This window comes from Puntigrus tetrazona, chromosome 5 (genome assembly GCF_018831695.1).
Source record: "Puntigrus tetrazona isolate hp1 chromosome 5, ASM1883169v1, whole genome shotgun sequence".
Lineage (NCBI taxonomy): Eukaryota > Metazoa > Chordata > Actinopteri > Cypriniformes > Cyprinidae > Puntigrus > Puntigrus tetrazona.
Genome location: NC_056703.1, coordinates 32,696,684 through 32,724,499, shown reverse-complemented (window position 1 = coordinate 32,724,499; position 27,816 = coordinate 32,696,684). Strand labels below are relative to the sequence as shown.

The following is a 27,816-nucleotide window of genomic DNA, read 5'->3' as shown; positions in this document are numbered from 1 at the left end:
CATCCAGCAGAGGGCGCTGCACCTCCTGCAATCAAAACCCGTGTAAACGACTCCCAGATTGTCTTTTAAGCAGAATTGATTGACTTTAAGTTAATAGTGTAACTATTGTCTCACTGTCAAGCACCTTAAAGTCTGTACCACTGTACCCTGCTCTTCAGACAGATTTGACCGTGTTTAGAGCACATTGATTTTTCTAAACGGTCCCCTCATTTGTCTCTGTTGCTTTATGAGTGCATTAGCCCAGAGCATAAAATAAACTCTAATCACTCTCACTGCTTTTTCTAGAGAAGAGTTTGTACTAGAGTACATTATCGATCCCTGTTCTCTGTACAGATGCTAATAATAGCCTCTTTATGCATCAATGTGGTCTGTGTTTACGCTACATCCTATTTAGCCCCCATTAACATCAATGTGCGTGCTTTTAGACCGTCTGTGTGAGGTTTTCAGCTGTTTCTAACATGTCAGACTGTTTAAACTGTCTGTAGTCTCTGTAAAAGCTGTTGTCTTTGGAGGGGAAGGTTCAGTACAGCAGTCTTACTTTTTCTCAAACGTGTAAGCTTGCACATTTTGAGGCCACTTTCTTTGAATCCTGCACGACCAGTTAAAAGCAGTATTTAATATGACTGAAACAAATCTAACTACATCAAGTCAGTTCATGGTCATTTTAGACATTTTGTTGATAATCATGCGTCGACGTCGTTTTTTATGTTATGCATTTTGCATGTTATTTGGTATTTATTTATTTTACATGACTTTATAAGTACCCTAAAGTGCAATTACACACTCACAAAAATTAATAATAAACAAATACAAACACACAGACCTCTCCACATCCTCCCAAAAAGAAGAAAAAACAACAACAAAATAATAGCACTTGTGGTTATTGAGAAAATGTATATATATATATATATATATATATATATATATATATATATATATATATATATATATATATATATATATATATATATATATATATATGCATATCTTAAAACTCATCCACTGTGAAAAGAAAAAATTTTTTTATTAACAATTAATCATGAGGTGTATGTCTCCATATAGTCAAGAAAAGCAAAAATGATTTTTTATTTTTGTTTTATTTTGCAGCAGTGTAAAATTAAATCGGTATCCATTAAATTGTTTGATTTTATTAATTGATTTTATTTTTTTAAACTTCACCAATATTTACGATTGGTATAAACCATACATTGAATTGTGTTGAATTTGTGTTCTATACAATAATATTTATATTCATAAAAATGTACTTTTTTTTGTTTTATTTTAAAAAAACATTATTGCATGGGTAGTATATAAACTGCTTGATAATTTGAAATTTAATGTAAGTCTCGAGATGTAGCGTCTGTAATTCTATACATATAAAGTAAAATAAGGTTTATGGGGGTGGCGGGAAGGTCTTTCCTGCAGGCCCCGCCCATGTTCGATGACGTCACCGGCGGAGGACCCGGGAGCCTCGCAGCGCCTCCTCAGCCTCACAGACGCGACGCGACGCGACCCACGCGACTCATCCTCAGACCTGCGCGCACAGGTAAGCGCGAGCACGTCACATGACACGAGACGGGAGCACGGCCACGCGGAGCATTTCGGTTAAATAGTTCTTAGTGCGTGGGAAAACGGGGCAAATTGTCACTACAGCACTTTATTGACTATCTTAAGTGATAAAAAAAAAAATTCTGTATTTAAAATGTAAAATGTAAAGAGTAAGACAATTTTGGGGAGAAAAAAAAACTGTAATTAAAATATAGCTACCGATTGTTTTGTTCAAAAGAACATGAACTGCATGTTATTATGTAACTGCCCGATTGCCTTTTTAAGAAACACAGTTCAACTCTCTTTAAATTATATTTTTTATTTAATTCACTTAAATATATTAGTTAAAAAAACAAAGTTTTGCAAAATCCATCTTTGTGTCGACATGATGTTAACCTACGAGTTGCCTAATAATATCCAGAACAAGTGGAGTAAACGACATTGATCAACTATTAGCTTCTTCTATTGTTCTTCAGAGGCTGTGATGTCTCATGATGTCTCGGGGGGCTCCGTATGGATGGGGGGATGTCATGTGTTATTCAGGCCGGGGTCGATGTCAGTCTTCACCCCTCTAGATGAGCGAATTAGACAGGCAGCAGACGAGAGACATGATTTAAACATCACTAAAGTGCTATGTAGAAAAAAGAGCGTGTGTGAGAGACACATTAAACATACTTTATACGTAATACTTTAGTGTGACATGAAATAGTTAGTTTCTTAATTTTTTTCTTCATTCAGTAAATAGTCAATCTTACTACATTTAAACTCATAATTCGTAGAAACTATAATTTTAATTAATTAAATTTTTGTATATTTTAATAATATAAAATATTATTTATACGTAATAATATTTATACGTAATAAAATAAATAATATAACTACACACGGCTTTTTTAGGACATTATATTTACAAATTGGTCTAAACCATAAATTCTTTAATTTACCTTTTTGTTTTGCTTCACTTTTTAAAAATACGAGTCTTATTTTTTCTTTTTGGGTTTCTAGCTTCTTTGCCATGTCTGTTTGGCTTTTTAAAACGTGCAGGTTTAGCGCATACTTACATATTTTGAACGAAATCGCATGCATATATCTTTGTGGTCACTGACTCATTCACATACAAGCAGAGCAAGCAGATGCTCGGATGCGCAGACACTGTTTCATTATTTATTTTTAGCATGCAGAACATTGATTGGTCCTGGTGAAGATCTTCCAGGAACTAGCACCTTTTGGGGTTTTAGTCAATGCCTTAGCAGAAAAGTCAAGCATTACTCTTATTGTGCTTATTTAGAGATTCAAACAAACTAAAATAAACTTTTTAACTTTAACCGTCCTACAGTTCTTGCTCTTCAGACCCGAATGATACCAAGCATCTTTTCTATGCAATTAGAGTTCCAGGTTTGAAAGGGTTGTCAGCAGGTATCAGACGACTGAATGAGTTGCTTGTCTGGTGTAACTGCATTGATTCGGTGCAGACAGATCAGGATTAAATTAGATTAGCGTAAAGTCGCTTACAGCCAGACAGTTGATGTGCATGATATTTTTATTCAGAAACGTCTCTCGCACACGCACTGTGATGGTGACTTAAATGTGGTTAATGCATTTTGATCTCTTTGTAATGCTAATGAATCAGATCATCTGCGACAAGCGGCCAGAAGAAACACAACACAAAGCAACAATCTGTTTTCCTCGTGTCTCCCGCTGGAGTCGCTGGATCTGTAACACATGTTGTTGGAGAAAACTGTAAACTGGAGAGGCACTTAATCCGAGAGCTATTATGAACACACACACACACACACACACGCAGACAGCATGTATTGTTTTGGCTTTGGTCTCAGCTGTTCTCACTCAAGCCTAAAGCTACTTACTGCTGCCACTCAGAGTGCCTCTGAACGCTCTATTGTGTGTGTTTGCATGTATCATTTATCATATGTCACTAATGTGATTTCCTTATTGTGTACTGCTGCACTTCTGTGGCACGAGAGCTGAGTGTGTGTGTGTGTGTGTGTGTGTGTGTGTGTGTGAGAGAGATGAACACATGGAGTGTGATGAGTTTTAAACTACTGATATTAGATCTGGGTCAGATACCGGACAGACCCCTCTCTCAGCGCGCGCACACACACACACACACACACACACACACACACACACACACACACACACACACACACACACACACACACACACACACACACAGTCCGTCAGTGATCCCCAGACCGCCTGAGGACTGACCTTATGGCTTCTTATTGTATTCAGACTTTTCTTCCATACTTTCCTGTACACTGATGTAAAATATGTATGTGGTGTGTATGTGTCTGGATATATGATAATAGTCACCTGCCTATTGTCCAGCTCTGAACTCACATCCGCTTCCTCTCCATCCTGACCAGCAGCATGCCAATACATGTGTTGTACTTTATCAGAATATAGAAATATAAAGAGATAGATCTATCCATCATTCAAGATGGTTCTATGGTTTGTTCTATGGTTTTTTATCTCCATTTATCTTCATTCCTCTATCATCTTTCAGTCTCCATCCATCCATCCATCATCTTCCAGTCTCCATCCATCCATCCATCCATCCATCCATCCATCCATCCATCCATCCATCCATCCATCCATCCATCATCTTTCAGTCTCCATCCATCCATCCATCCATCCATCCATCCATCCATCCATCCATCCATCATCTTTCATCCATCCATCCATCCATCCATCCATCCATCCATCCATCCATCCATCCATCCATCCATCCATCCATCCATCCATCATCTTCCAGTCTCCATCCATCCATCCATCCATCCATCCATCATCTTTCAGTCTCCATCCATCCATCCATCCATCCATCCATCCATCCATCCATCCATCCATCAGTCCCCATAAATCCTTCCATCCATCATCTTCCAGTCTCCATCCATCCATCCATCCATCCATCCATCCATCCATCCATCCATCCATTAATCATTCAGTCCCCATAAATCCATCCATCCATCTATCCAACCATCCATCCATCCATCCATCCATCCATCCATTAATCATTCAGTCCCCATAAATTCATCCATCTATCCAACCATCCATCCATCCATCCATCCATTCAACCATCCATCCATCCATCCATCCATCATCCATCCATCCATCCATCCATCATCTTTCAGTCTCCATCCATCCATCCATCCACCCATCCCTCATCTTTCAGTCTCCATCCATCCATCCATCCACCCATCCATCCATCCATCCATCCATCATCTTTCAGTCTCCATCCATCCATCTATCCATCCATCCATCCATCCTATCATCCATCTACCCGCAGTGCAACAGTAGCACAATCAACACAACACAGTACGGCATAATAGAAACCTTACTATAATTTTCCATCATTTGGGTTTTTTTAATGAGAGTAACATTTGTCTTACTGAGAGCAGATAAAGAGCACTCTGGATAATGCTTGATGATAGAGTGGATCACATGTGAATCTCATCTGTATTCCAGTGTTTAGAGTAGTCTTACTCTTTTCCCATGACGAATTATTGGACATTATGAGCAATAGACAGAGATACTGGCAGGCTAAAGCATTCCCTCCTGAAATGTGCTGATGATGGGACACCCATCTGACCCGTGGAACATTCCAGCGTCTGATCTCAAGGCCCTTTGTTTTGGGTTCTGGTGGCTTTATGATGGTTCCTCCTTAATATTTGGCAGCACGTCTAGGTTCTGTTCCCAAAATATCAGCGTGTAAGCCTAGCGCCCCCATCCCAACCCCCAAAATACACACACACCCTCTGATAGATGGGTATAAATGGACAATCTGCTGTCTGTGTGGATCATTTGGTTTCAGACCTTTCGACCCACATTGCAGAGGAGTTTGTGTTTCCTTTTGTCAGGGTTGTTGCTTTCTGAAGGTAAATTTATCTGAATAACATATGCAGAATGATTACTTTGCTTTAGCTTTATTAACTGCATGTTGCATTATGCCTAATGCATTTTTTGACGTTTCTCGCGTTTCTTGTATTACATTACTGTTCAGAAGCTTGTATGAATGGTTTTAGAAAGGATGCAAAAAATGATCAAAAGGTATAGATATAAACTGATACATATAAAGACATTTATTATGTAAAAAAAAGAAGAAAAAAGAATATTTTGTAGATAAGTACTGTTTTTGAAACTTTGAAAGAATGCTGAAAAATGGTATGATTTCCACAAAAATATTAAGCTGCATTATCAGCATACTAAGGGATCATGTAACACTGAAGACTGGAGCAATTATGCTGAAAATCCAAATTGCATCACAGAAATAAATTTTAAATTATATTCAAATAGTAAAATGTTTTTAATTGTAATTATATATTTTTTAATGTTAATGTTTTGTATTTTAGACCAAATAAATGCAGCCATGGTTAGCATCAAAACATTATTATTATTTTTTTTACCAATGCCAAACTTCTGAACTGAACTGTATGTAAAACCATTGACACTGAGCATGTTTTTATATACATTGTTTAAACTGCTTTCTGCTGCTAAACCTCATTAGCGGTGTTTCTTAAAGCGAGCCTCTCTGTTTCTATTGCTGAGAAATTTCGAATATGTTTTTGCAAGTAAAAACCACCTAAACAGTTTAACGACAGCACAGAAAAAGGCCCAGCATCCTCCTAGAGTTGACTTTTTATTTAGTAAAAATCTAGTTCTATAAATCACACGCTTTTTGAGATGTGCCTGACTGAGAACTTCTGCCTCTCTCTCTCTCTTTCCAGGACGTTTGGCAGCCTCTGCGGGTGTGTTTTATATCAGACAGCTATGAGTGGTAAATACAGTGTGGTGTTACAGGGTCCGGCCCCGTGGGGCTTCAGACTGCAGGGGGGGAAAGACTTCAACATGCCTCTCTCCATTTCACGGGTGAGTACGAACACGCACTCATTCAAACATACACCCCTTCTGACCCCCCGACACCATCTGTACCCTTTCATGATCTCTCTCCCCCCTCTTTATTCTCTTTTTGTCTGTTTTTCTGTTGCTTTCGACCTCATTATGCATAGGGGCGAGAGATGTAAGCTGTGTTTTGAAACCGTGCACAGTGTTTATAATGTCATCCTATTTTTAGAAAACGCCCATTATTTACAGCTGCATGTGATCGAAAGATACCCAGGAGAACATATTTTTTGCATGTCAAATTAAATTAAACACATGTATTAAAAGAAACACTATTTAAGGTTTTATGGCCTCTTCTGATCACCAAGGCTGCATTGATTAAAAATTCAGCAAGAACTGTAATATTGTGTAAGATTATTACAATATACAGTACTAAAGAAATATTAAATATTTTATATTTTAAGTATAAGTTAAATGCTCATTGAGAAATCATTCTGATATGCTAATCAGTACCTTAACAATTTCAAAAACAGTTGTGCTGCTTTATATTTTTGTGGAAGCAGTAATACATTTTTCAGGATTCTTTTGATTTACGTAAATATTTCTTATAAATTTTATAAATGTCTGTCATTTTTCATAAATCCTCCTCTCCAAAAAATATCAAATATATTCTTGCAGACCCCAAACTTTTGAACAGTAGTGTATGTTGGTAAATTATATATGCCATACTTTTGCAAATATCAGAGACAAAACTGTCTCTTTGCAATTAAAAATATTGGCATTTAAACGTTTTCTTTGCAAGTTTATGAAAATGCAAATAGAGTACATAAAAATAAATTGGGATTGCATGCAGCTAGCAAAGACAGCAGTTTAATTTCCAGAGAGTGCATGAATTAATATAATGTATATCTGAAATGCAATGCAAATAACTTTGTATAAAAACATTAATTTCTGTATTCATACATTGCTACTTCTCCCTGATGTGGGCTAACTACGCATCATAGATGTATTTGTGTGCCTGTATATTTATAGGTGTTTTTTTCTAATGTCACTTGATAGCAGATATTCTAAAATATGTGTTAGTTTTACCTCCAACTCTTTTTCATCTTGGCTACAGGACGAACTCAATACACAAGTGGCACAGCTTACCCCTCTCCCCTCTGAATATGAATCTTTTTATCTGTTAAGTGATCTATGTAACCTTTCCTTTCCACCTGTTCATACTTTTTTATTTCCTAATGAGTCTTCCACCCTCTCTCTATCTACAGTATCTCTCTCTCTCTCACACACACACACACACACACACACACACACACACACACACACACACACACTCTCGCTCTGATGCACTTATGTCACACACTCGTTTGGGTTGCCAGTGCATGACAGCTATTCCTACAATGCCATCTGGCAGAGGAGCGATGTAAATGACCTTCTGATTGATTTTCCTTGCCTCTCTCTATTTCCTTCCCTCCCCCTCCCCAGACTCTTCCTTCTTTTCTTCTGTCCTCCTCTCTCCATCTTTTGCTTTTTCAAATTTTTTATTGATTTTTTTATTGGACTGTTGTGTTTTACAAGCTATTTTTATTTGTTATTTAATTTTACTTAAAAATATATATCTCTTAAATTTATTTTTATTTGACTTCACTTTACATACGTTTAATTTTATTATTTATTAATTAAAAATAATAAAATAATTGAAGTATGCATTTACATTGTAATTGAACTATCTCTGTAATGACGTTAATTTGGATCTTATTCGATCTCATAGTGTTACGTACAAGCTCAAAAGTCGCAATAGCAAGGTGATGTGCATTCAGGTATGAAAATATATGCATTGGACAGTTTTTAATTAATTTTTTCTTCACATTAGAGTTTGTGATGTTGTGGTTCGTCTGGCCGCTGGTTGGTCTGGTTTGAGGCTTAGAGGGCTTTATATGTGAAGCCAGTGAAAATATTTTATCAATAGAGCAAGAGCTCTCCCGGATCCCGCTACAGACATTACTCACACTCCATAAAAGATGTTATTTCAACTTCAGATCCTCAGTAAAAATGTCAGCTACAGTAGCTGGACACATCATAAATCTGTGATTTACAGTCTTGTATTGTTGGGACATCAGTATTAGTGATGCTAGTAACAGCATTTGTCTGTATTTGGACAGTAGTTCAGCTCCTAATGCAATATTTCCAGCATTTCTATCAACATTTTCCCCAACATTTAGTGTGATAAGTACACTATTAAAACATTTATTTAAATAAGATTATATACCGTATATATTTATGTATTTAATTATTTATATAGTTATATTATTTATTGAATTATTAAATATTTATTGTCATTAATTCAATTATTTTTTACATTTAATTATTATCACACTCTTTATTGGTGTCAGTGATTCCGTGAAGAACCAAAGAAGGTTCTTTATAGTGTAGAAAAGGTTCTTAAAAAAAAAAAAAAAAAGTAGGAGCTTCACGATGCCATAGTAGAACCTTTTTGCCTATATGGTTCCATAAAGAACCATCTAAAGAACACGTTTCTTTGTGGAGAAAGAAGGTTCATCAGATTATAAAAAGGTAAGAAAGATATGGCTCTTTAAAGAAACTTTGACTAAATGGTTCGTTGAGAAACCAAAAACGGTTCTTGTGTACAGACCCTTTTGAAGCACCTTTGTTTTTGTACTATTCACTGAGAGGGAAACCAAAAATGGTTCTCCTGTGGCGTCACTCTGGCATCCGTTTCACAAACTTTATTTTTAAGAGTTTAGAGAGCCATGTGCGTCGCCCGACTGAAGTTTAACTACTTAAAACAGACCTGCTGCCTTAAGTTTTGCCTTGCATTTCTCATGACATCATCTCTAGAGAGTTTGTATGTGTGGGCGATAAACTTTTCGTCACTGATAAGATAAAACGAGAATGTTCCAGTTCGAGAAATGGTAAAGTTAGCTGCTTTCTCAGAGGTCCTCTGCAAGTTTCAGCTGTGAGGATTAAGCTGTAGTTTTCTGGCGGGAACTTGCAGGTTGCAGATGCAGTATTTCTTTGAGCGTTTGTGCTGGTTTCAGACAGGACGGGCGCTGTGACAGCTTTAGACTGTAAATTAATGTTTGGAGGGAGTTTTTGGGTTTGGATGTAGACGAGTCTGAGGTTATGGGAGTGTGACTTTTTTTTTTGTGTGTGAAAAGCAATGGGAAGTTTGGGTTGGTTTGGACCTGTGCTGTACAGCTTTACAGAGATTTAACATTCTGACTTCTGGTTTATGGTGGGATTTAATGCAGGGATCTGGTCTAAACTAGGCTTTATAAAACTGTGGTTTGGAGCTGCTGCTACATTCTGGTTAGTGTCAGAACACAGGATCACAGCTGGGTGTGTGTTCTGTTTCTCTCTTTCTGTGCTTCTGATACCATCATGGAGGTACAACTACAGATGTTTTCTCTCTAGCTTTGAAGAAAAAAATGTGATCTGTGTTTGTCTGCTTAAAACCTTCCACAACAAAGCTAGGAGGATGGTGTGGGTGGTTGCTACGATGTTCAAAAAGTTTTTTTTTTTATCAGTATACTGTTTCTAAAACGTTGTGGGTGGTTGCTAGGGTGAAAGTGTGTGGTTGCTAAGGGGTTAAAATATTTTTGTTAACAGTATACAGTTTCTAGAATGTTGTGGGTGGTTGCTAGGGTGTTACTTTGTGGTTGCTTAGGTGTCTAGAATATATTTCTTTACAGTATGCAGTTTCTATAATGATGTAGGGGGTTGCTATGGTGTAACTGTGTTTTTAGTATGTTGTTTTTAGAATGTTGTGAGTAGTTACTGTATGGTTGCTAGAGTTTTTAGAATGTTTTTGTTAACAGCATACAGTAGGGCTGTGACGGTTACCATGACAACCATGTTACCTTGTCTACTGTCACCTTCAGTAGTGCACATGACTTCACACGCTCTAATGTTAATACTCAAATTTCCGTTACATTGCCATGTATGGCGTTTTTGTTATAATCTAATTCATACATGCAACAAACTTATTTTCCGTCAGACAGAACAAAAGCTAAGTAAGGATAAACGTCAGTGTGTCGTGCGTCTGTGATCAGTAAAGTCGACTTTCTGTATCATACACATAACTGTCGTCTTTTGTTGTGAAATCACATTTTACTGGTGCCAGTTACAGTTGTGCGCATCAGGAAAACGTGTTCAGTGAAACAATAATAACAAAATAAACTTGGTTGCTAAGGCTTCTGAATGTTGTTTAACAGTGTTTAGAATGTTTTGAGAGGTTGCTACTCTGAAACTGCGTGGTGGCTAAGGCATTTAGAATGTTATTTAAAAGTATACTGTTTCTAGAATGTTGTTGGCGGTTGTTAAGGTGTTACTGTGTGGTTGCTAAGGTTTTCAGAATGTTGTTTAACAGTTTTTAGAATGTTTTGAGAGGTTGCTAGGGTCAAACTGTGGTGGCTAAGGCATTTAGAATGTTGTTTAAAAGTGTACTGTTTCTAGAATGTTGTAGGCGGTTGCTAAGGCATTTAGAGTGTTGTTTAAAAGTATGCTGTTTTTAGAGTATCCACCTTTTTCTTAAACGTGGAAGTAAGTCTATGGGTGAGACTTCCGGTTCATTAGCAGCTGTAGGGAAATAACGAGAAGAATGTTTTTTTAATGGTATACAGTTAATGTTGTGAGTGGTTGCCAGGGCATTACTGTGTGGTTGCTAAGGTATTCTGTTGGGTGTTTGTTGGGGTGTTGCTAGGGTGCATGGGTAAATTGCTTACTGAGCCCAAGAAAAAATGTTTTAGAGAAAAACCTTTGCAGACAAACAGGCATTTTATGTGTGAGATTATTTTAGGACTGTATCAGTGTAGTCATTTTTACCTAAAACTAAAACTTTAGTAAATTGGTGAATGAAATGAAAGATACAAACACAGGAATGAACTTGTATCTGTTTGGTCCATTTAATGCCCCTTGTGAGAAAACATGTAATAAAGATGTCCGTGCTCCTCTCGAAACCTGATATAATCATTTGACAGAATTATTAATGACATGGCGTTCAAGTACAAACTGTGCCTCTTCTCCTGATCACGTCAGCAGACTGTGCTTCCAGTCTCACCTATAAATCTGCCCGAAACCGACCGAAAGATTCCGCATGTGAACGCGAGGCGAGCAGGAAACAAACTCAAGCATTCATTCAGCCGTTTATGCTGTTTGATTACGCAGCGCTCTGGAGTGCTTGGAGTACAGCGCTCAAAACCATTCAAAAGATTAAAGACGATGCATTTTCTTTTTAAAAATGTTGTTGAAATGGTGTCTCTAATGCTCCCAAGACTGATTTTGGTCAAGCATACATTCAAAACAATATTGTAAAATATTATTACAATTTAAAATACATATATTCTGTTTGAATATATTAAAAAATGTCATTCATTTCTCTGCTGCGGCGCTACATTTTCTCCGGTCTTAAGTGTCACACGATCCTTCAGAAATCATTCTCACATGCTGTCTTTTTATAAATGTTGAGTTTCTTAATACTTTTGTATACAATTTGTAGAGCTGTCACTTTTGATCAGTTTAGTGCATCTCTGCTGAAATAAAGTAATAAAGTATTTTATTATTTAATTTGTATATACTTGAATGTTTAAACAAGTATTTAATTTTCAAAAAACAGCAAAAAAGTCATCCCAGGGTATGGAAAATTCCCCTTGATTAAATAATCTCCCATTTTTATATTGTTTTTGCTCCAGAAACCAACACGAGCATTCATTACGATCCAAGGCTGAATGAAATGCCCCTGTGTCTTTTTTGAACACGCGGCTTAATTACTTGCGCAGATCTGTTCAGCGTAACGTGATGAAGCAAATGGTATCTGTCTCACACACTTCATCTGAATAATACCGCGCTCATTCTCTCGGCAATGATGTTTCTCGACAGGTTTTGGCCGGACTGTATATACAGACTGCGTTCTGCTTCTGACTGCGACAGCGCTCGCTCCGTGCCTCAGACACGCACATAAGGCGTTTTACGAGTATTCACAGCTAGCTTACGTGTGTTTAGATTAAAGTTAATGAACGCACCCAGTTTAGCTGAATGGGGTGGCGTGTCTCTGAGGGACGATTGTGAAGTTGAATAGACATACTGTTCAGTGTTCACCTAGCAGCCGTGTAACACCTTCAGGAATAGTAAAACCACTGATGCTGGAGTGGCAGACCATCTGTACGCGGTATGACTTCACGGTTACGCTGCGTAAAATCAACACCTGTTGCATTTCAGGTTTACTTGTGTTACAGAGAGATGGGGAAACTAAATGCATTCATGAAGAAAACACGAATGAGATTTTACATCTACCATTGTATTTTTTAAAAAAAATACGTTTATGCTGGATGAAAGTAAGCAGTGTTAAGAGTTTGCTAAACATCTCCTTTTCTGCTCCAGTGATACTTTTAAAAGAATAGTTCTCCCCAAAAATGACAACTGGCTAAACGTGTACTCCGGTTATGTAGATTTTGTTTACAGATTTGGAGACACTTAGCGTTCCGTCACTTGCTCTGCAGTGCATCCTCCGCAGTAAATGGGTGCCGTCAGAATGAAAGTGATGAAAATCACAATAAAGAGAAAAGCTGTGTGTTTGTAAGCAACAAGCGAATCCATAATTAAGGCTGTTTAACTTGAAACTGTTGCTTCTGACCAAAATACAAGTGCTTTGTCTATAATAATTACTCCAGTAAAAAAGTCCATCGCCTGTTGTCTTCACACGTTAAAATCCACCAACGTGTTCGTTTAGAGCGGTTTTGCACTTGCTTGTAAAAAGGTGCTTGATCTGCGCATATTTATCTCCTGATTCAGACCAGATGACTTTTACCAATATTGTGGATAGAGGATAGAAACAATGCTTTGAAGATAAAAGCATCTTAATGATGGATTTATTTTTTGGATTTTTACTTCTCAAGCAATGGACTAATATATCGATGGACTGGAATAGTGTGGATTACTTGTGGATTATTATGATATTTTTATCAGATGTTTGTACTCTCATTCTGACGGCACCCATTCACCGCTACATTTCTCCAAATCTGTTCTGATGAAGAAACAATCTCATCTGCATTTTCAGGAATTTTTACTACTATTCCAAGAATCACTCGATTTTTATACGGTCACGAAACCATGCTTTCTTCTTTGCAAGCGCAGTTTGGCATTAAGTGTCAATTGTCCCTTGAAAACATTTGGCACTGGCGCTCTCTAACCAGCAACTCTATAATTACTGGTGTGGCGTCTTGACTTTCAAAACCACTGGCACACCACAGGAGTAAACAAGTCGTGAAAATATTTAGCACCAGATTCAGGCCCAGCTATGATACAAGAAAATACGTGTTTGCATACAGGCTATCGGAGAAACCTGTCATTCAGAACATGCCTGACTTTTTTACAATGAGCTCAAAAGAGCTAAGCAGATTTCTAATGTTGTCTTTTAACATGCAATGATAGCATAGAGTGACCAGGGTCTAAAAATGTCCAAAAAGTTAAATTTTTTTCAGTTATATAGGATTCCATTCAACAAATAATGCATTAAACGGATTAAAAGTGATAAAAGTAAAGACATGTATAAAGATTTCTATATTAAAATACGTTAAATGCAGTTCTATTCATCAGTTTTTACAGGAATACTGTATAGCAGCACAACATTAATAATAAGAAGAAATATTCTTGAGTAGATATCAGAATGATTTCTGAAAGATCGTGTGACACTGATGACCAGAGTAATGATGCTGAAAATCAATTTTAATGTATTACGATGGATATTAGTTCACAATTTTGGCGTATTGACCAGGATTATTAATCGTATATAAGTAGTTCATTTTCATTTTAGTTTATTACAAAAAATGAGCACACGATCTTGCTCAAGTTGTGATATTTATTTCATATCTTTATATCTTCAGCTCTGAAAATCTGCAGGTCAGTGAAGAAATGTCCGAATTTTTTTTCTTGGCTTGTCCTTAAAGACTCAAACCAGAGTTTGTCTTTGCCCCACGGATGAAAACGTGCCCCGTTCGCTAAACATACATACATTTGTATACAAACACACACTCACACGCGCGCGCACATGCTTCTTGTTCCTCCATCTGATCTCATATTGGTCCTATTTCCTTTCCTTTGAAACACTCTTCCTGATTTCAGATGTGTTTGTTGTGCGTAGTGTCAGCTGTTGTCCTCGAGGGCACAGCGTGCAAACGAACCCAATCAAAGACCAACAGGCCACTTGTTCTCAAGCGCATTAATGAGAGAAGCCAAGAAGTGTTTACAGTCGCACACGGCGGCTCAAAAACAACCCCAAAACACGTGTTTGTGAATTAATTATTTGTTTCCACCTCCAAATTGGCTTTGCCTTAGCTATCCCGAGATTGCGGTTTTCGTGAAAAACAGCATCCGCGTTGTCTTTGGGTGCCGTTGCGCTGTAATTGCTCTCAGATGCTCTTCGTGTTTTATTTCTGTTTACTCTCCAGTGGAAACAGAAGTTATGACGGGAATCAAAGAACGCGGCTCGCTTTCGCGTTACTGCGGCATTAAACCAGCGATGCTGCATACTTGCGCCACATGTTTTCAACCAGGTTCTTGTCTTTTTGCCGCATAAGTGCACAAGAAAGAGCGCCGCTTTCATGCAGGATTGTGGCGAAACATTGATGAATGAGATGTAGTCGCAGATGTTTACAGTGTCTCGTATAAAAGGCAGCTGAGCGCACATGAGCGCATATGTCTGCCATCTGCAGGGTTTGTGTTTATATAAGATAATCTTATTAAAGGGGTGGTCATGTGATAATTGAAGAGCGCTTGAGTGGTTTGAGACTGCGGTCTGCTGTCGCAGGAGCATCAGCTCTGTCGTAATGTCATGCTCCACTTGAGATTTCAGAGTTATCTTTACTTAAATTCTGTTTGAATTGGCAGGACCGCACCGGCCTCAGGTTCGCCCGCTGTGATTTACGCACCACTTATACTGGCTTTTTTTGCACTAAAAGTGAACTTTAGTTTAAAAAGCTGAGCTGTGATTGAAGTGGATCTCTTGTACTGATACTCTCTTATTGTTTCCTGAAACCTTTAAAAGAGTTCAAAAGTGCAGCTTATATGTCTGTTTTTAGTCACTTTTCTTTGAATTCTGATTTGTACGGTACAATACCGTTTAAAGGTTTGCGGTCAGTAGGATCTAATTAACGTTTCATTCAGCAAGGAGGCATTAAATTGATCAGAAGTGACAGTAAAGACATTTATCATGTTAGTAAATATTTTTATTTCAAATAAATGCCTTTCTTTTAAACCTGTTCTTTTAAATGCTGTAAAAATCATTAAGTTATTAATGCTTAGAGAAACCAAATCAATTCATGGCATATTTAACCATGAGATAAGTATGTCTGTTATCCGTGTGGTTTCAGCTGTCGGACGGAGGGAAGGCTGCTAAAGCGGGAGTGGCTGTGGGAGATCTGGTCCTGTCCATCGACGGCATCGGCACTGACGGCATGAACCACCTCGAGGCTCAGAACAAGATCAAATCCAGCACAGACAAACTCAGCCTCTCTTTACAGAAGTAAGAACATGCTTGCGCCGCTTTGGTAATGAAAAAGTGATTTATTATGCTAAAAAAACGACAAATGCATTTAATACGCAATGATATATGAAAGGGTGCTGTCCAGTATTCAAGTGTGTGTTCTGAATGTGTGTGCATGCTGGGCTCAGTATGCAAATCGCCTGTATACAACGAAATTCTGAATACACAAACAAACTTTGCTAAATGTGCAGTATCCAGCAGTGCATGGAATACTGTATCCCACAATGCAGTGCACTTACCTTGAACTTTAGTATGGTGGAACATACACACACACACACACACACACACATATGTGTCTATATATATATATAGAAACACACAGAGAGAGAGAGAGAGATAAAGAAAGAGATAGAGAGAGATTTATTAAATGTATTTATTATTCACTTATGTCATGTGATCATGTGACATAAGATATACAATATCACTTTTTTAGTCTTTTATCAACTTTGAACTCAATTCGAAAGGTCTTCATTCTGTTGTGTTTTTATATTAATAATGCCTTCTGCTGTTGTTCTCTCATTTTTAATTGCTACCAGAAGAGCTGTCAAGATCCAAACAATGATTAAAATGACTATGAATGTAATAAGTTTGCATGAGAAACAAAATGAAATTGAAATTTTACTGTAATCTGATCTTACCTTCAGGCAAATTTAAGAAGCCCTGACAAATGGAAACCTACCATTTTAGTTTGTCTACACAATGCATTGCTTATCTTTTGATTGCGTATTTATTATAAATCGAAAAATAAGGGAACTCTCATAAGTAACGAAGCTAAAACAATCAAAACCACACAAACGCAAGAGACGAACAAGTCATCTTGTGCAAGCACTCACATTCAATCTGTAGTGGAGCACAATTGTTCAGACTTTCGACTGGTTCTCTGTGTGTTTGTGAGCAGAATAAGTGTGTTTTGTTTGCACGTGTTTCCCTGTTTGGTCTCGCTGTCGAGCCAAAGAGACTCGCTTTGCTAAGCGATGACAGAAAAACACTCATGGATTGGTCTGGTGGAAATTAAAACATCGGGAGAGAGACTGGCACTGACGGACAGATACACGAGCTGTGTCAAACACGACAATCTTGAGCGAAAATATGCTCAAATGTGTTTATTATGTGCAAAGAAACCTTTTTTGGAGATCTGTATGCCTGAACCACTGTTGGCAGAACGATAGAGACTTGTTTTGGCGGTATGGTTTTGTTCTGGCCGCCTGTCACGAATGAGCGGGGAAAGCAGCATTAATGTAAACCGAACAGAGCGAAGCAGATGTAATTAATGTACTTAATGGTATTTAAACATTATTTAGGATATAGGAGTCTGATACAACAAGGATTATCAAAAAGCCAAGTCCTGAATATGACGAAAGGAGGAGTTGGGGATGGAGGAGGAAAAATTTTCCACATTAACAGATACGTGCTGATATGAGGCAAATTTAATAAATCCGTTAAAAGTAGAATTATTTAAATAGACCAACACAGATGCAAATAGCTAATAATAAACTGTGATTGCAGAAATCTTAACTAACTAGAATTTTCTCGCATAATTCATTAAATACGACAGTGCTAAAATGTAACAATGCTCTGATGCAACATTATTTTCCAAATACAGTACATTATTGTTGCTCCTCTCTATCCTGCCTTTCCGAAGTGCATTCATTTTTAACGAGATCCTTGCTCATCGTTCTGAAAAGCTCGGTGCGCTCCGATTGGCCAGCTATCCAGCGTGTTGTGATCGGCCGAATACCTCTAGCATGACAGAATGTTACGCACCTTGCCATATTTGAAAACACGCACGACCATCACACGACCCCTTTAATCTATGATCGACATATGCATCACATACGTTTTATTAGCTTATGTTAAAAGTGTGTAAATGGAAATGTATTAGTTTTTATTTGCATGCAATTCACACGCATAATCGTCCATCCTACATTTAGATCAGTTTTTTGTTTATCTCACCCATATTCAGGTTGACGCTGTGTGCAGGGTGTTGTTTTGCTATGATGGTAAAGTAATCACCTTCTCTGTTTTACTGGGGATTAGTATTAATAGAACGACACCAGCATCAGCACCATCTGAAACCAGCAGTGCATGTGTGCGTGTGTGAAAGTTAATGACCGAAGTGTGATATGCAACCCTTTTTATGGTTAATACTTCTCTGCTCAAGTGGGTTAAAGCGAACACTACTGTGTACATCAGCTCTCTCCTCTAGGGGACTAGAGGTCGAGCTTATTAAAACCATTGGGAAGAAAAAATATTATCCGCTTATTTTGCATTGTCATTTGGTTTAACTCGAAATAATTAAAGGGGTCATGTGATACGATTTCTAACTTCTGTTTCTCTTTGGAGCGTTTTACAAGTATTTCAAATATAGGCTCGACGCAAAAAAACAGCATTCAGCCAATCGCAACACACCGGATAGCTGGCCAATCAGAGCACACCTCAATTTTTTTAGCTTTGTACATATCTACCTGTTTCAGAAGGCAGGGCTTAGAGATGTACAGTATGTGGAAAATAATATGTTTTTTTGTACTTTAAACCACACGAGCACATTGCATTACACCAAATAATGTTCTTTTTAGCCATACGACCCCTTTAAATAATGATAACTAAAACTAAATATAATAAACAAAAATAACAAAACCAAAAAATGTATTGATTTGTTAGATTTATGATTTTTTTTTTAAAATGACGTCTATGTAGTTTATATATGCAGTACATATATACACACATTTTTAATTGATTTAAATTAATGTTAATTTAATGTATTAAAGCCATGCTATTTAATGTTTTTTATTAGCTAATGATAATAAACACCGGTTATAGTTGCTATAAACGTGCTGACATGGTGTCTCTTCAAACTGTTGCAGTGTTTTGACAGTATTTGACCTGAAAGAGGAAATTCATCGTTGAATTGCATTTTGAAACTGTGATGCTGTGATGCATGAAATCCAGACGTTTTTGAATGTGTGCAAAGAGTCGAGCGTCTGATCTTCCTCCACTGACAGCCATTTAACAACAGCCGTCATGTTCCTTTGAAATTTGTTTTGGAAGCGACGTATCATTTGCAAATGTTTCATTACATTCGAAATGTCTGGCATGTTTTGTCGATGTCAGAGCAGTGACACTGTGTGCTTTAGTCTGGGTTATTAGTTTTAATGGCTTTTATTTTCTGTGTTATTTGTAATTACAGCAGCCTGCAGCTAATGGGCAATTTTATTCATTAAATGCTTTTGTGTGAATCGGAAACTGCTGAGAAACGCTGAGAGACGGGTCTGAAGCGGTAATGGGGGACGCTGGGGTTTTATTGGAGAGCTGCTGTGGAGATGCCAAACTCGGCTTCAGCCACAGTTACGCCGGAGAGACGTGGAGTTTTACGGGCTTTCTGTTGATTCTCCTAGATGACAGTAGATTACACGGAGAGAACGACAGACTCCATGTTAATTAAAAGCACATGCAGCGAATTATTTTATTTCTTTCTTTTCTTTGTGTTTGCTGTGAGGGAGCCAGCGTCATCTCGCTCACCATGATCTCACACAGATGCTTATATCAAGTCCATTTTTAAAGCTAAGTGTTTGTTTGTATGTTTCTTTCCTTTAAGTTAATTTATGTATTTGCTTTTCCATGATGTCCATTTAAATTTATTTACTTACGTGCTTAGCAAACAAATCATTAGCATTAAGGTTTATTGATTTATTTATTAAGTCCATTTATTTGCTTGCGGTCTATGAAGTGCATTTACATTTCTTTGCTTAATTATGGACTTGTTTATTTATTAAAAAAATTAAGTAAGTCTATGTATTTAGTAAATAAAAAAATAAGTCAGTTTATCTTTAATGTTTAATTTTTTATGCCAAAACATTCATAATTTGACAAGTTACACATTTTCTCTAACCCTTTGAGTTAAATATCTTAAATATTTAAAATGATCGGAAGCTTAATTTGAAGGCCAAACAAGTTTTCTCGTCCCGTTGAAGTGTTTTTTTCCAACTCCACTGCTTTGTAGATAAGATATGTAGATATATTCACGTATAACACGCATAATATGCATATGAGCACAGGTGTAATACATGCTCTAATGACATTACTGTAGGCATAGTAATAAAATTCTGATGGTATTATCAGATTTGCTTGTTTTGATGTATTTTACAGTCTCTTGTGCGTGCAGTCAAGATGGCTGAAGTGCCTTGCGTCGTTGGTGTGTGTGTGTGTGTGTGTGTGTGTGTTTGGAGGATGTTTACATTGGCCGTTCCGAGACACGGCAGGCTTCTGTTTCCACATTAATGAACTAAAATGAGTTTATATCCATTGAAATAACAACAAAAGTACTTTAGGGGAAAAGACTTGCGAAATCTCAGTGTTGTTTTGTTGCCCTTGAACGGCCTCTCTCAGCAGCTTGAATCACGTACACTAAGCTAAACAACAATTCATGTCCGCTTTAGGAAGTAATTCTTCATGCCCTTTTCGCGTGTGCGTTCTTGATTGTACGCATGTGTCGTCTATGCGCGTCTGTCTATTTTTGTGTTACGGTTCAGGTTCGACGTTTGTTAGGCCACATCCAAACACACGAACGATCCTCGCCGGTTGGGAGCACTTAAACACACAGAAGGGTGCCAGATCCTCATCAGAGCGCAGATTAAACTGACCACACAACTTCCCAAGCACCGAAGACGTCAAACATAGCATCGGATTCAGCCGTCGACGGCCGGGTTGAATGCGGGTTACCTGATTAGACGGGTTTGTGGGAGGTGTTTTTAGATCGACTGGAGGAAATGTTTAGCTTGATTTAATTAAACCAGCTAAACCTCAGCTCAAACCACTTTTTTTGTGTAACCTGAGGATCATAACAACCCCTGACGTACATTCACATCCTCAGAGAGACCAAAAAGAGCCTGTTTGACTTTCTGCTACTTTTTAAATACCCAGAGTCATCTGATAAAAATTAAATACGGCGGGTCATACCCAATTATATGAATGGTTTTCTGCGAAATCTGGATTTTCTGCAAAAATAAAGTGAGTTTTTTTGTTTAAAGAACTTAGAAATCACCATGCAACACGTTAAATTAAAGGAAATAGTATTGTATTCCAATAACAATTGCTAGAAAATGTGTATAAGAAGAATGAAAATGAAATAAATTGCACAAGAAAAATAAAAACATTTATATATTATACTTATTTACATAACAGTAATGACAGCAATGAATGGATGAAGCCGTAATTTATTAGCATTAGTATTAATATTATTCAAGTTCCTTCTGAGAGTCGATTTTCTCACCAGATGGTCTCAATTTTGACCTCGCAGATCTGAATTTGGAAACGTTTACACTCTTTTGTCCCAAATGTCCGAAACATCATTCTGAAAGAAAAACAGTTTGGACGTTTGGACTCAGATGCAGAGAGAACACAAATGTTTCTCTGATATTTCATTATCTAAATTTGTAAACAATAAGAAACGGAGAGAGACAGAGCCAGCAAAAGATCGGCTTGCGTTTTAATGTGTGCTGTATTGTGTATTTATTACTGTATTGGAATATCAGATTACTGTACAGTTTACGTGACACAAATGACTCCACTCACACTTCAAACTGTTCATTTGGTGAGTGTGGTCTAGCTCATCTTTTAAATAAAAGCTTGTTTTGCATTTTTAGCCCAATTTTGTGGAAATACGTCACATTTTGGCAGTCTGATCGAGGAAGGGGATAAATAAACTCGCTGAAAAGGAAAGGTCAGGTTGAGTACGTTGCATTTTGGAAGGCAGTTTTTTACACAGCTGTATGTTTTTCTTCATTATTTTTGTCTCGATTTACACGTTTCTTAATTCAAGATCAATTTATTTAAAGTGAAATGACTCAAGATGAAAAAGGTGTCAAAATGAAGTGAGTTATGTGTAAAAAAAGTTAATTGAAATGAAGAACAAGGTTACTTTTATTACCCCACTTCATTTGGATGCATTTTTTAAATATCAAATCCCTTTTTCCTGTGCTGAAAATCCTTTATTTTGTTTACCTAGTTTTCCCGATCCAAAATGACTCCAATCCAAATACTTGTAAATCGATGTAAAATATGTAAAATTATGCTACATTATCACAAAATCTTGCGTTCAGTCTTTCATCAAAATGCTTTCGTGCAATTAGCAAAGTTTCTGCGTTGGCCTATGATTAATCAGTTTCTTTTTGGAACTGATTAATCAAAGACTTCGTCCATCTGAGCTTACGGACCTCAATTTTGTATGAATAATATTGGAAATATTGACAAAAAAATAGGTGCATAGGCTCAAATCAATGAAGCCTAAGATCAGTCCGTTAAGCCTGTAAATAAATAAATACATGTGTATAAATTCATGTGCATACTGACATACTGTAGCAACCCTACAGACAATGCTCTTGCAATGCTCTTCAAATCAAAGAGTATCAGGGTTACAAGTGAAGTAACGTGAACAAGAAAGAGCTTGTGAATCAGTCAGGTCTTTTAGCTGCTGCAGAACTCTGGTTTGCCTTCACATGAACATGATTTGTGCGCCATGTGCGTGTTTTGTCATGACCGCCCTGTTAAGCTCCTGCACTTCATCTCTAAACTCTCTCTCTGTGAATTGCAAGCTTTTAACTGTCTAAAAGTGTAAGCGGAAACCTGTTTGGAACAACAGGACAACACGCACTGTCCTGCTCTTCAGCACATCCCTGAACGTGTGCGCCGGCTTTCACAGGATATCACAGCTGGAGAAAATCCCATTTTCCATTAGCGAGATACAGCAGGATAAAAATCAGCATTTGGAAGAGAGTTCAAAGCTTAATGAAATTTCCACCCTCAGATTATTCCGATCAACAGAAATCGTAATATTTCAGGGTTTTGAACTTGAGACGAATATAATAATCGCCCTCCTTCGTGTGCTTTTGCTCTTTTGATCAATTACTGATATTTCTGATTTCAACGTGGCATCTTAAAGAATCAGACCTGGGAAGTTCATATTGTGTACAGACCAGAATATCACAGAAACTTCTGAGAACATTCCCTGAGCTAACACACAGCCAAAGTTCTGAGAACATTCCCTGTTTGCTGGGATTGTGTGTGTTTCTGTCGAAAGCACACACACACACACACACACACACACACACACACACACACAGAGAAAGAGCTGTTCATTCGAGTGTAGTAAAATGGTCTAAGGAGTTTATGAATGTAAGAATAACCTTCTTTGTTTATCAGTTAAATACTATTAACTTAATAAACAGTTCCACGTGAAATTTAATACTTGCAGAGTTATTGCATGTGCCAGTGTGTGTGTGTGTGTGTGTTTTTTCTCTCTTTTTGTCATTACAATACTGTAGAATGACAGATTGTTCTAAGAACCTGAGCAAGGCTGATGCAGTTCATTTTATTGTATTTTAACGCAATTTCCAGCATTTCTTTGGTTTAAATACTTGGTCATTTTTGTTATATTTCTGTTTTTTTATGCATTTATTGTGAGAGGACAATGCTGAGAGCATTCAGCTTTTTTAACTTTGAAAAGCTGCTTCATATTTTTGTGGAAAAATTTGTATCAGGCGTCCTTTGATAAATAAAACGTTCAAAACCAGACTTTGCTTGACATAGGAATTTATTTTCTTTCTTTTGCTGATTAAAAGAGTTAATCTTACTTTTCCCAAACTCTCTAGCTAAATCAACAGTTGTTTGTATCTCAACAATATCTGTATTTCATGTGACTAGTTTATTTCATTCCATGCAAGAAATTGGCTCCTTAGTTAAAACATAGATGATCCTTCTAACCTTTTCCGTCAAATTTGATTGAATATGAAATCAGTGAATTGAATAAAACTGATTCAGTTAATAAAATGTATTGAATCGAGTCATACTGTTTCTCTCTCTCTCTCTGGTCTATATCGAGTGATACTGAGAACAGAGCATTAGCTCATGTTCATCTGACCGGATCAACAGTGCTAAACCCAGCCTGCGGAGGAATACACAGCCTTCTCGTGAACTAACGATGGTCACGTGTGTGTCTGTGTGTGTGTGTGTGTTTACATAGAAACAAAGATGGGCCACATATATAGGCGTACATGCTTACATTCAAGATGTGTGTGGTGTATTTAAGGTACAAAATTGTACCCAGAAGCTAAATCGATTAAAACCTTCCTTCGGGAACGTCTTTAAAGGTCAAAACGATTCATAAATAAATAAAAAAGCTAAGAGATGTGTGAGATTGTTCTAGAAGGCCGTGAGTTCGGTTTCTCAGAGATGGTAACTAATACTAAAGCCCTCTGCCAGCCTCACACACACACGCACAGCAACAGTATCGCTTACTGTCAAAGCATAGTTTGAGTTTAATAACACGCCATGCCATACGCTATCAGTCAGATGTTTGAAAAATTGAGTTTTTAAAAGATGCAGTAAACTTCTGAATTTTCAGCATCATTGCTCTGATCTTCAGTGTCACGTGATCCTTCAGAAATCATTTCAGTATGCTGATTTGCTGCTCAAGAAACATTTATTTTTCATAATGTTGTGGCGTTTCATATTTTTTGAAAATAGTCATACGCTACCATTCAAAAGCCACGGTAAAGGCGTTTAAAATCTTGCAAAAGACTTCTGTTTCAGATTAATGCTGTTATTTGGAATATTCTGTTCATTATATTCTATTCAAGAATCCTGAAAAGTAAGTGTCACAGTTTTCACAAAACATTTTTTAAGAAGTTTTATTAACTGTTTTCAAAATTGATGAAGGATCATGTGACTCTTACGACTGGAGAGGATGCTGAAAACTCGTCTTTGTATCACAGGAAGGCATTACATTTTAAAATATATACAAAAAGAAAATAATGTATTTAACATTTTAACAATATATCATATTATTGCTGTTTTACTGTATATTTTGGTAAATAAATCCAGGCTTGGTGAATATAAAAAACTTAACAAAATCATAATTATTCCAAATGTTGACCACCAGTGTGCTACTTTAAAACCAAACCTGGCCTGGTTTCTTTAGGAAACAAACCTAATTCTGTTCTACCCTGCAAGAGAAACAAATTGGGAAACGCTCAACAAACTTCCATGCGGTCGTTCCGTGTGATTATGAATACAGGCCTATGATTTTACAGCAAACCACAGTTAGATGTTCCTATGTATTGCCACTGCCAGCTCTAGATGTGGTTACAGCACATTCATTAATGTTTTTGTCCATTGTTTGTGTTCCAACAGAGCTTCCAGTCTTCCAAAACCAGATGTGGCACCGAAGGTATGAGATTTATACACGCATGCAACCAGACAGAGCGTATATGTCATTATTCCCTCTGAGACAGACACAGCTCTAAACGTATGCATTTTTAGTTTTGCATGTTTGAAGCAAACAGAAGTGCGCTTGCTGTGTTCAGTTATCTGTCTTCAGCTGCTATAAAAGGTGTTTAGAAAGCTTGTGTTCAGAATAGAATACTAGATCAATGCAATTTTAAAATTTAATATAAAAAAATAAAAATTTGTGAAAGAGTGTTCTACATCTATGTGACATGATGCACGTTACTCATTACCAGGCATGTTTATTGTGAAAAGTTGATATAATCACTGATATGTTTATTTATTATTTATTTATGTATTGCATAACATTTTTTACATTTGGCAGATCATTTTATTCAAAGTGAACTGCATTATGCTCAAGCTATATATTTTATATTCATGCATTCCTAGCATTGAATCCTCGTCATTGGTGTTTGAGCACTATGTTTTATTGTTTGAGCTACAGGAATGCACTTTTGTGTACATAAATAACATTATTTAACATCATTAATTATCTGTTGCTTCATGTGAGAAAAAAAACTTGCTTTTTCAGTGCAGTATGCTGTCTGTGAGACCAGGCTTTTAAAATGCATCGAAGTCATATGACAATATTTATCACTGCATGATCTGTTCTGCTTTGCATCCTTTTTTCAAAAAAATAGTAATAAGCTAGTATTCTGTTCTGAACACGCTGACACACTTTATTTAGGTCTCCAGTGTTGTTGTCTGTGTATTTTGTGAGTTGCTGTTGTTGTTTAGTTTGAGTCCTGCATGTGCTTTCCTCTGTATTTAGGATTATTCTGTGGAAATCATCAAACCTGTTCCCATGACAACCTCCATTCCATCTTCTTCTGACATCACAAACTCCACCCACATCACTTCATCTTCCAATAGGAGCGCTCGTCCGTTTGGAGGGGTGGGGTCACCGCACATAGCCTCCATTCCGTCCGCCGCGTCTGCTTTTGCACCCGCCTCCTCAGCTCAAAACCCTAATACACAAGCTCCGCCCACTCCTACTGATCATCTACCGGCGGTGCCCCGCCCTTCAGTGTATAACACGCCCATCAATCTCTACTCCAATGAGAATGCCTGTGAGGTTGCCATGGGCCAGAGGCGGGGCCTGCTGGAAAGCCAGGGCGAAAGCGCTCAGCTGAATGGGTAAGAGTTTGATTGACACTTCAATGCCCCACCCACTCTATAAACATAGAGCTCAACGCAAAAAGTGACAACTGCTTTTTCAGTGCCCTCTAGAAGCACATTTCTATTTTCCTCCATAGATGTTTAGAAAATATCTTTAAAAATGTTTTCAGACAATATTTAAGGACAAGGCTGTGCACTTACAGTACAGTAAGGGAATTAATAAAACTTTGTAAATAATGTAAAGCAATCAGTTGGTGCTTTTGTGGCTTACCTACTGCAAAAAGCATCTTTAACCAGATTAACCAGCAGGTTTGCTGGGTCTCTCAACCTGGTTAAGCTGGTCTGTTAGATGCGCTTAGCATTTTTAGGAGACCAAAAATAAGATGATTATCTGCATTATTATACTTAACACAAAAACCATAGAAAATAGTTTTGTGGCTTGAATTTAAATAAAAGCTAACTGAAACAAACAAAACAAAACAAAACAAATTCTGCTGGTTGCCAAGGATTCATTTCTTATTTGATATACCAACATAACAAAACCTTTTTTTTCTAAAATAAAATTCTAAATATAAAAAATAAGTTAAAAGTAATGAGAATGACACAACACAACTTTATACTAATATATTATTACCTTATATCAAATTAGTCTTTAGGTCACTATTAGAAATTAATACAATGCACCATTTTTTTTTACTTCATTTAACCTGTTTGTTCTTTGTGTCTGGTTGTAGCAATATATATAAATATAAAATAATATAAAATAGCAATATGAGATATTTTTTTAAAACCGCAGCATATGTTAAAAAATAATTGTAATATAATTACAGCATTACCCAGTACTAGACATATTTAACAAATTATGGCGTACATTTACTCTGTCAGTGAGACCAAAACATAACATTTGAATATGAAACCGTATTTAGCTGGTTTCCATGATGCCCCTCCCCACCTTTTTTTTTTTGTAACATGGTTTAGTCCAAACATGCACTTCAGCTGGTTGGATTAAACCATAAGTATGCAACAGGTGAGTTTTAAATACTTGGCAGGACATCGTATTCAGTTATCAGAAGTCACGCCAACATTTAAACCCAACCAAAGTACGAAGGAAGTACTGTACGTCCGTCAAATATACATCTTTACCCATGTACTCATTTAATGCATTGTCTTTCCATAATTTTTGGAGGCGATCTTCAGGTCACAAAAATTCTGGAATTTTCTTCGTACTGCCAGCATCCTCAGTATCTCTTTTCGCGCAGTGACGTTTATGGGTTCTGTTCGTTTGCAGGCGGGTGTCAGTGGCTCTGATGTTTGTGTGTATATTTGGCTCTGCGTAATGCTATCTGTTGTGTGTTTTGGTGTGTGTGTGTGAGGGCTCTCCTTGGATGACGTCCCAGGGAAGCTCAGATGTATTTTGTGTGGGTTTCATATTTTAATGACGGTTTTAAAGT

At 37.1% G+C, this 27,816-nt stretch overlaps 1 protein-coding gene across 1 annotated transcript in view; it reads left to right on the top strand.

Moving 5' to 3' along the window:
• The first annotated feature begins 5,328 nt into the window (after positions 1-5,328).
• The window catches only part of pdlim5a (PDZ and LIM domain 5a), a 34,659-nt gene continuing 12,171 nt past the window's right edge, over positions 5,329-27,816 (top strand). The window contains 5 exon segments of the mRNA XM_043240243.1: positions 5,329-5,444; positions 6,294-6,435; positions 15,795-15,946; positions 25,154-25,190; positions 26,019-26,383. Coding sequence (XP_043096178.1) covers positions 6,337-6,435; positions 15,795-15,946; positions 25,154-25,190; positions 26,019-26,383 — 653 coding nt within the window. The 5' untranslated portion in view covers positions 5,329-5,444; positions 6,294-6,336.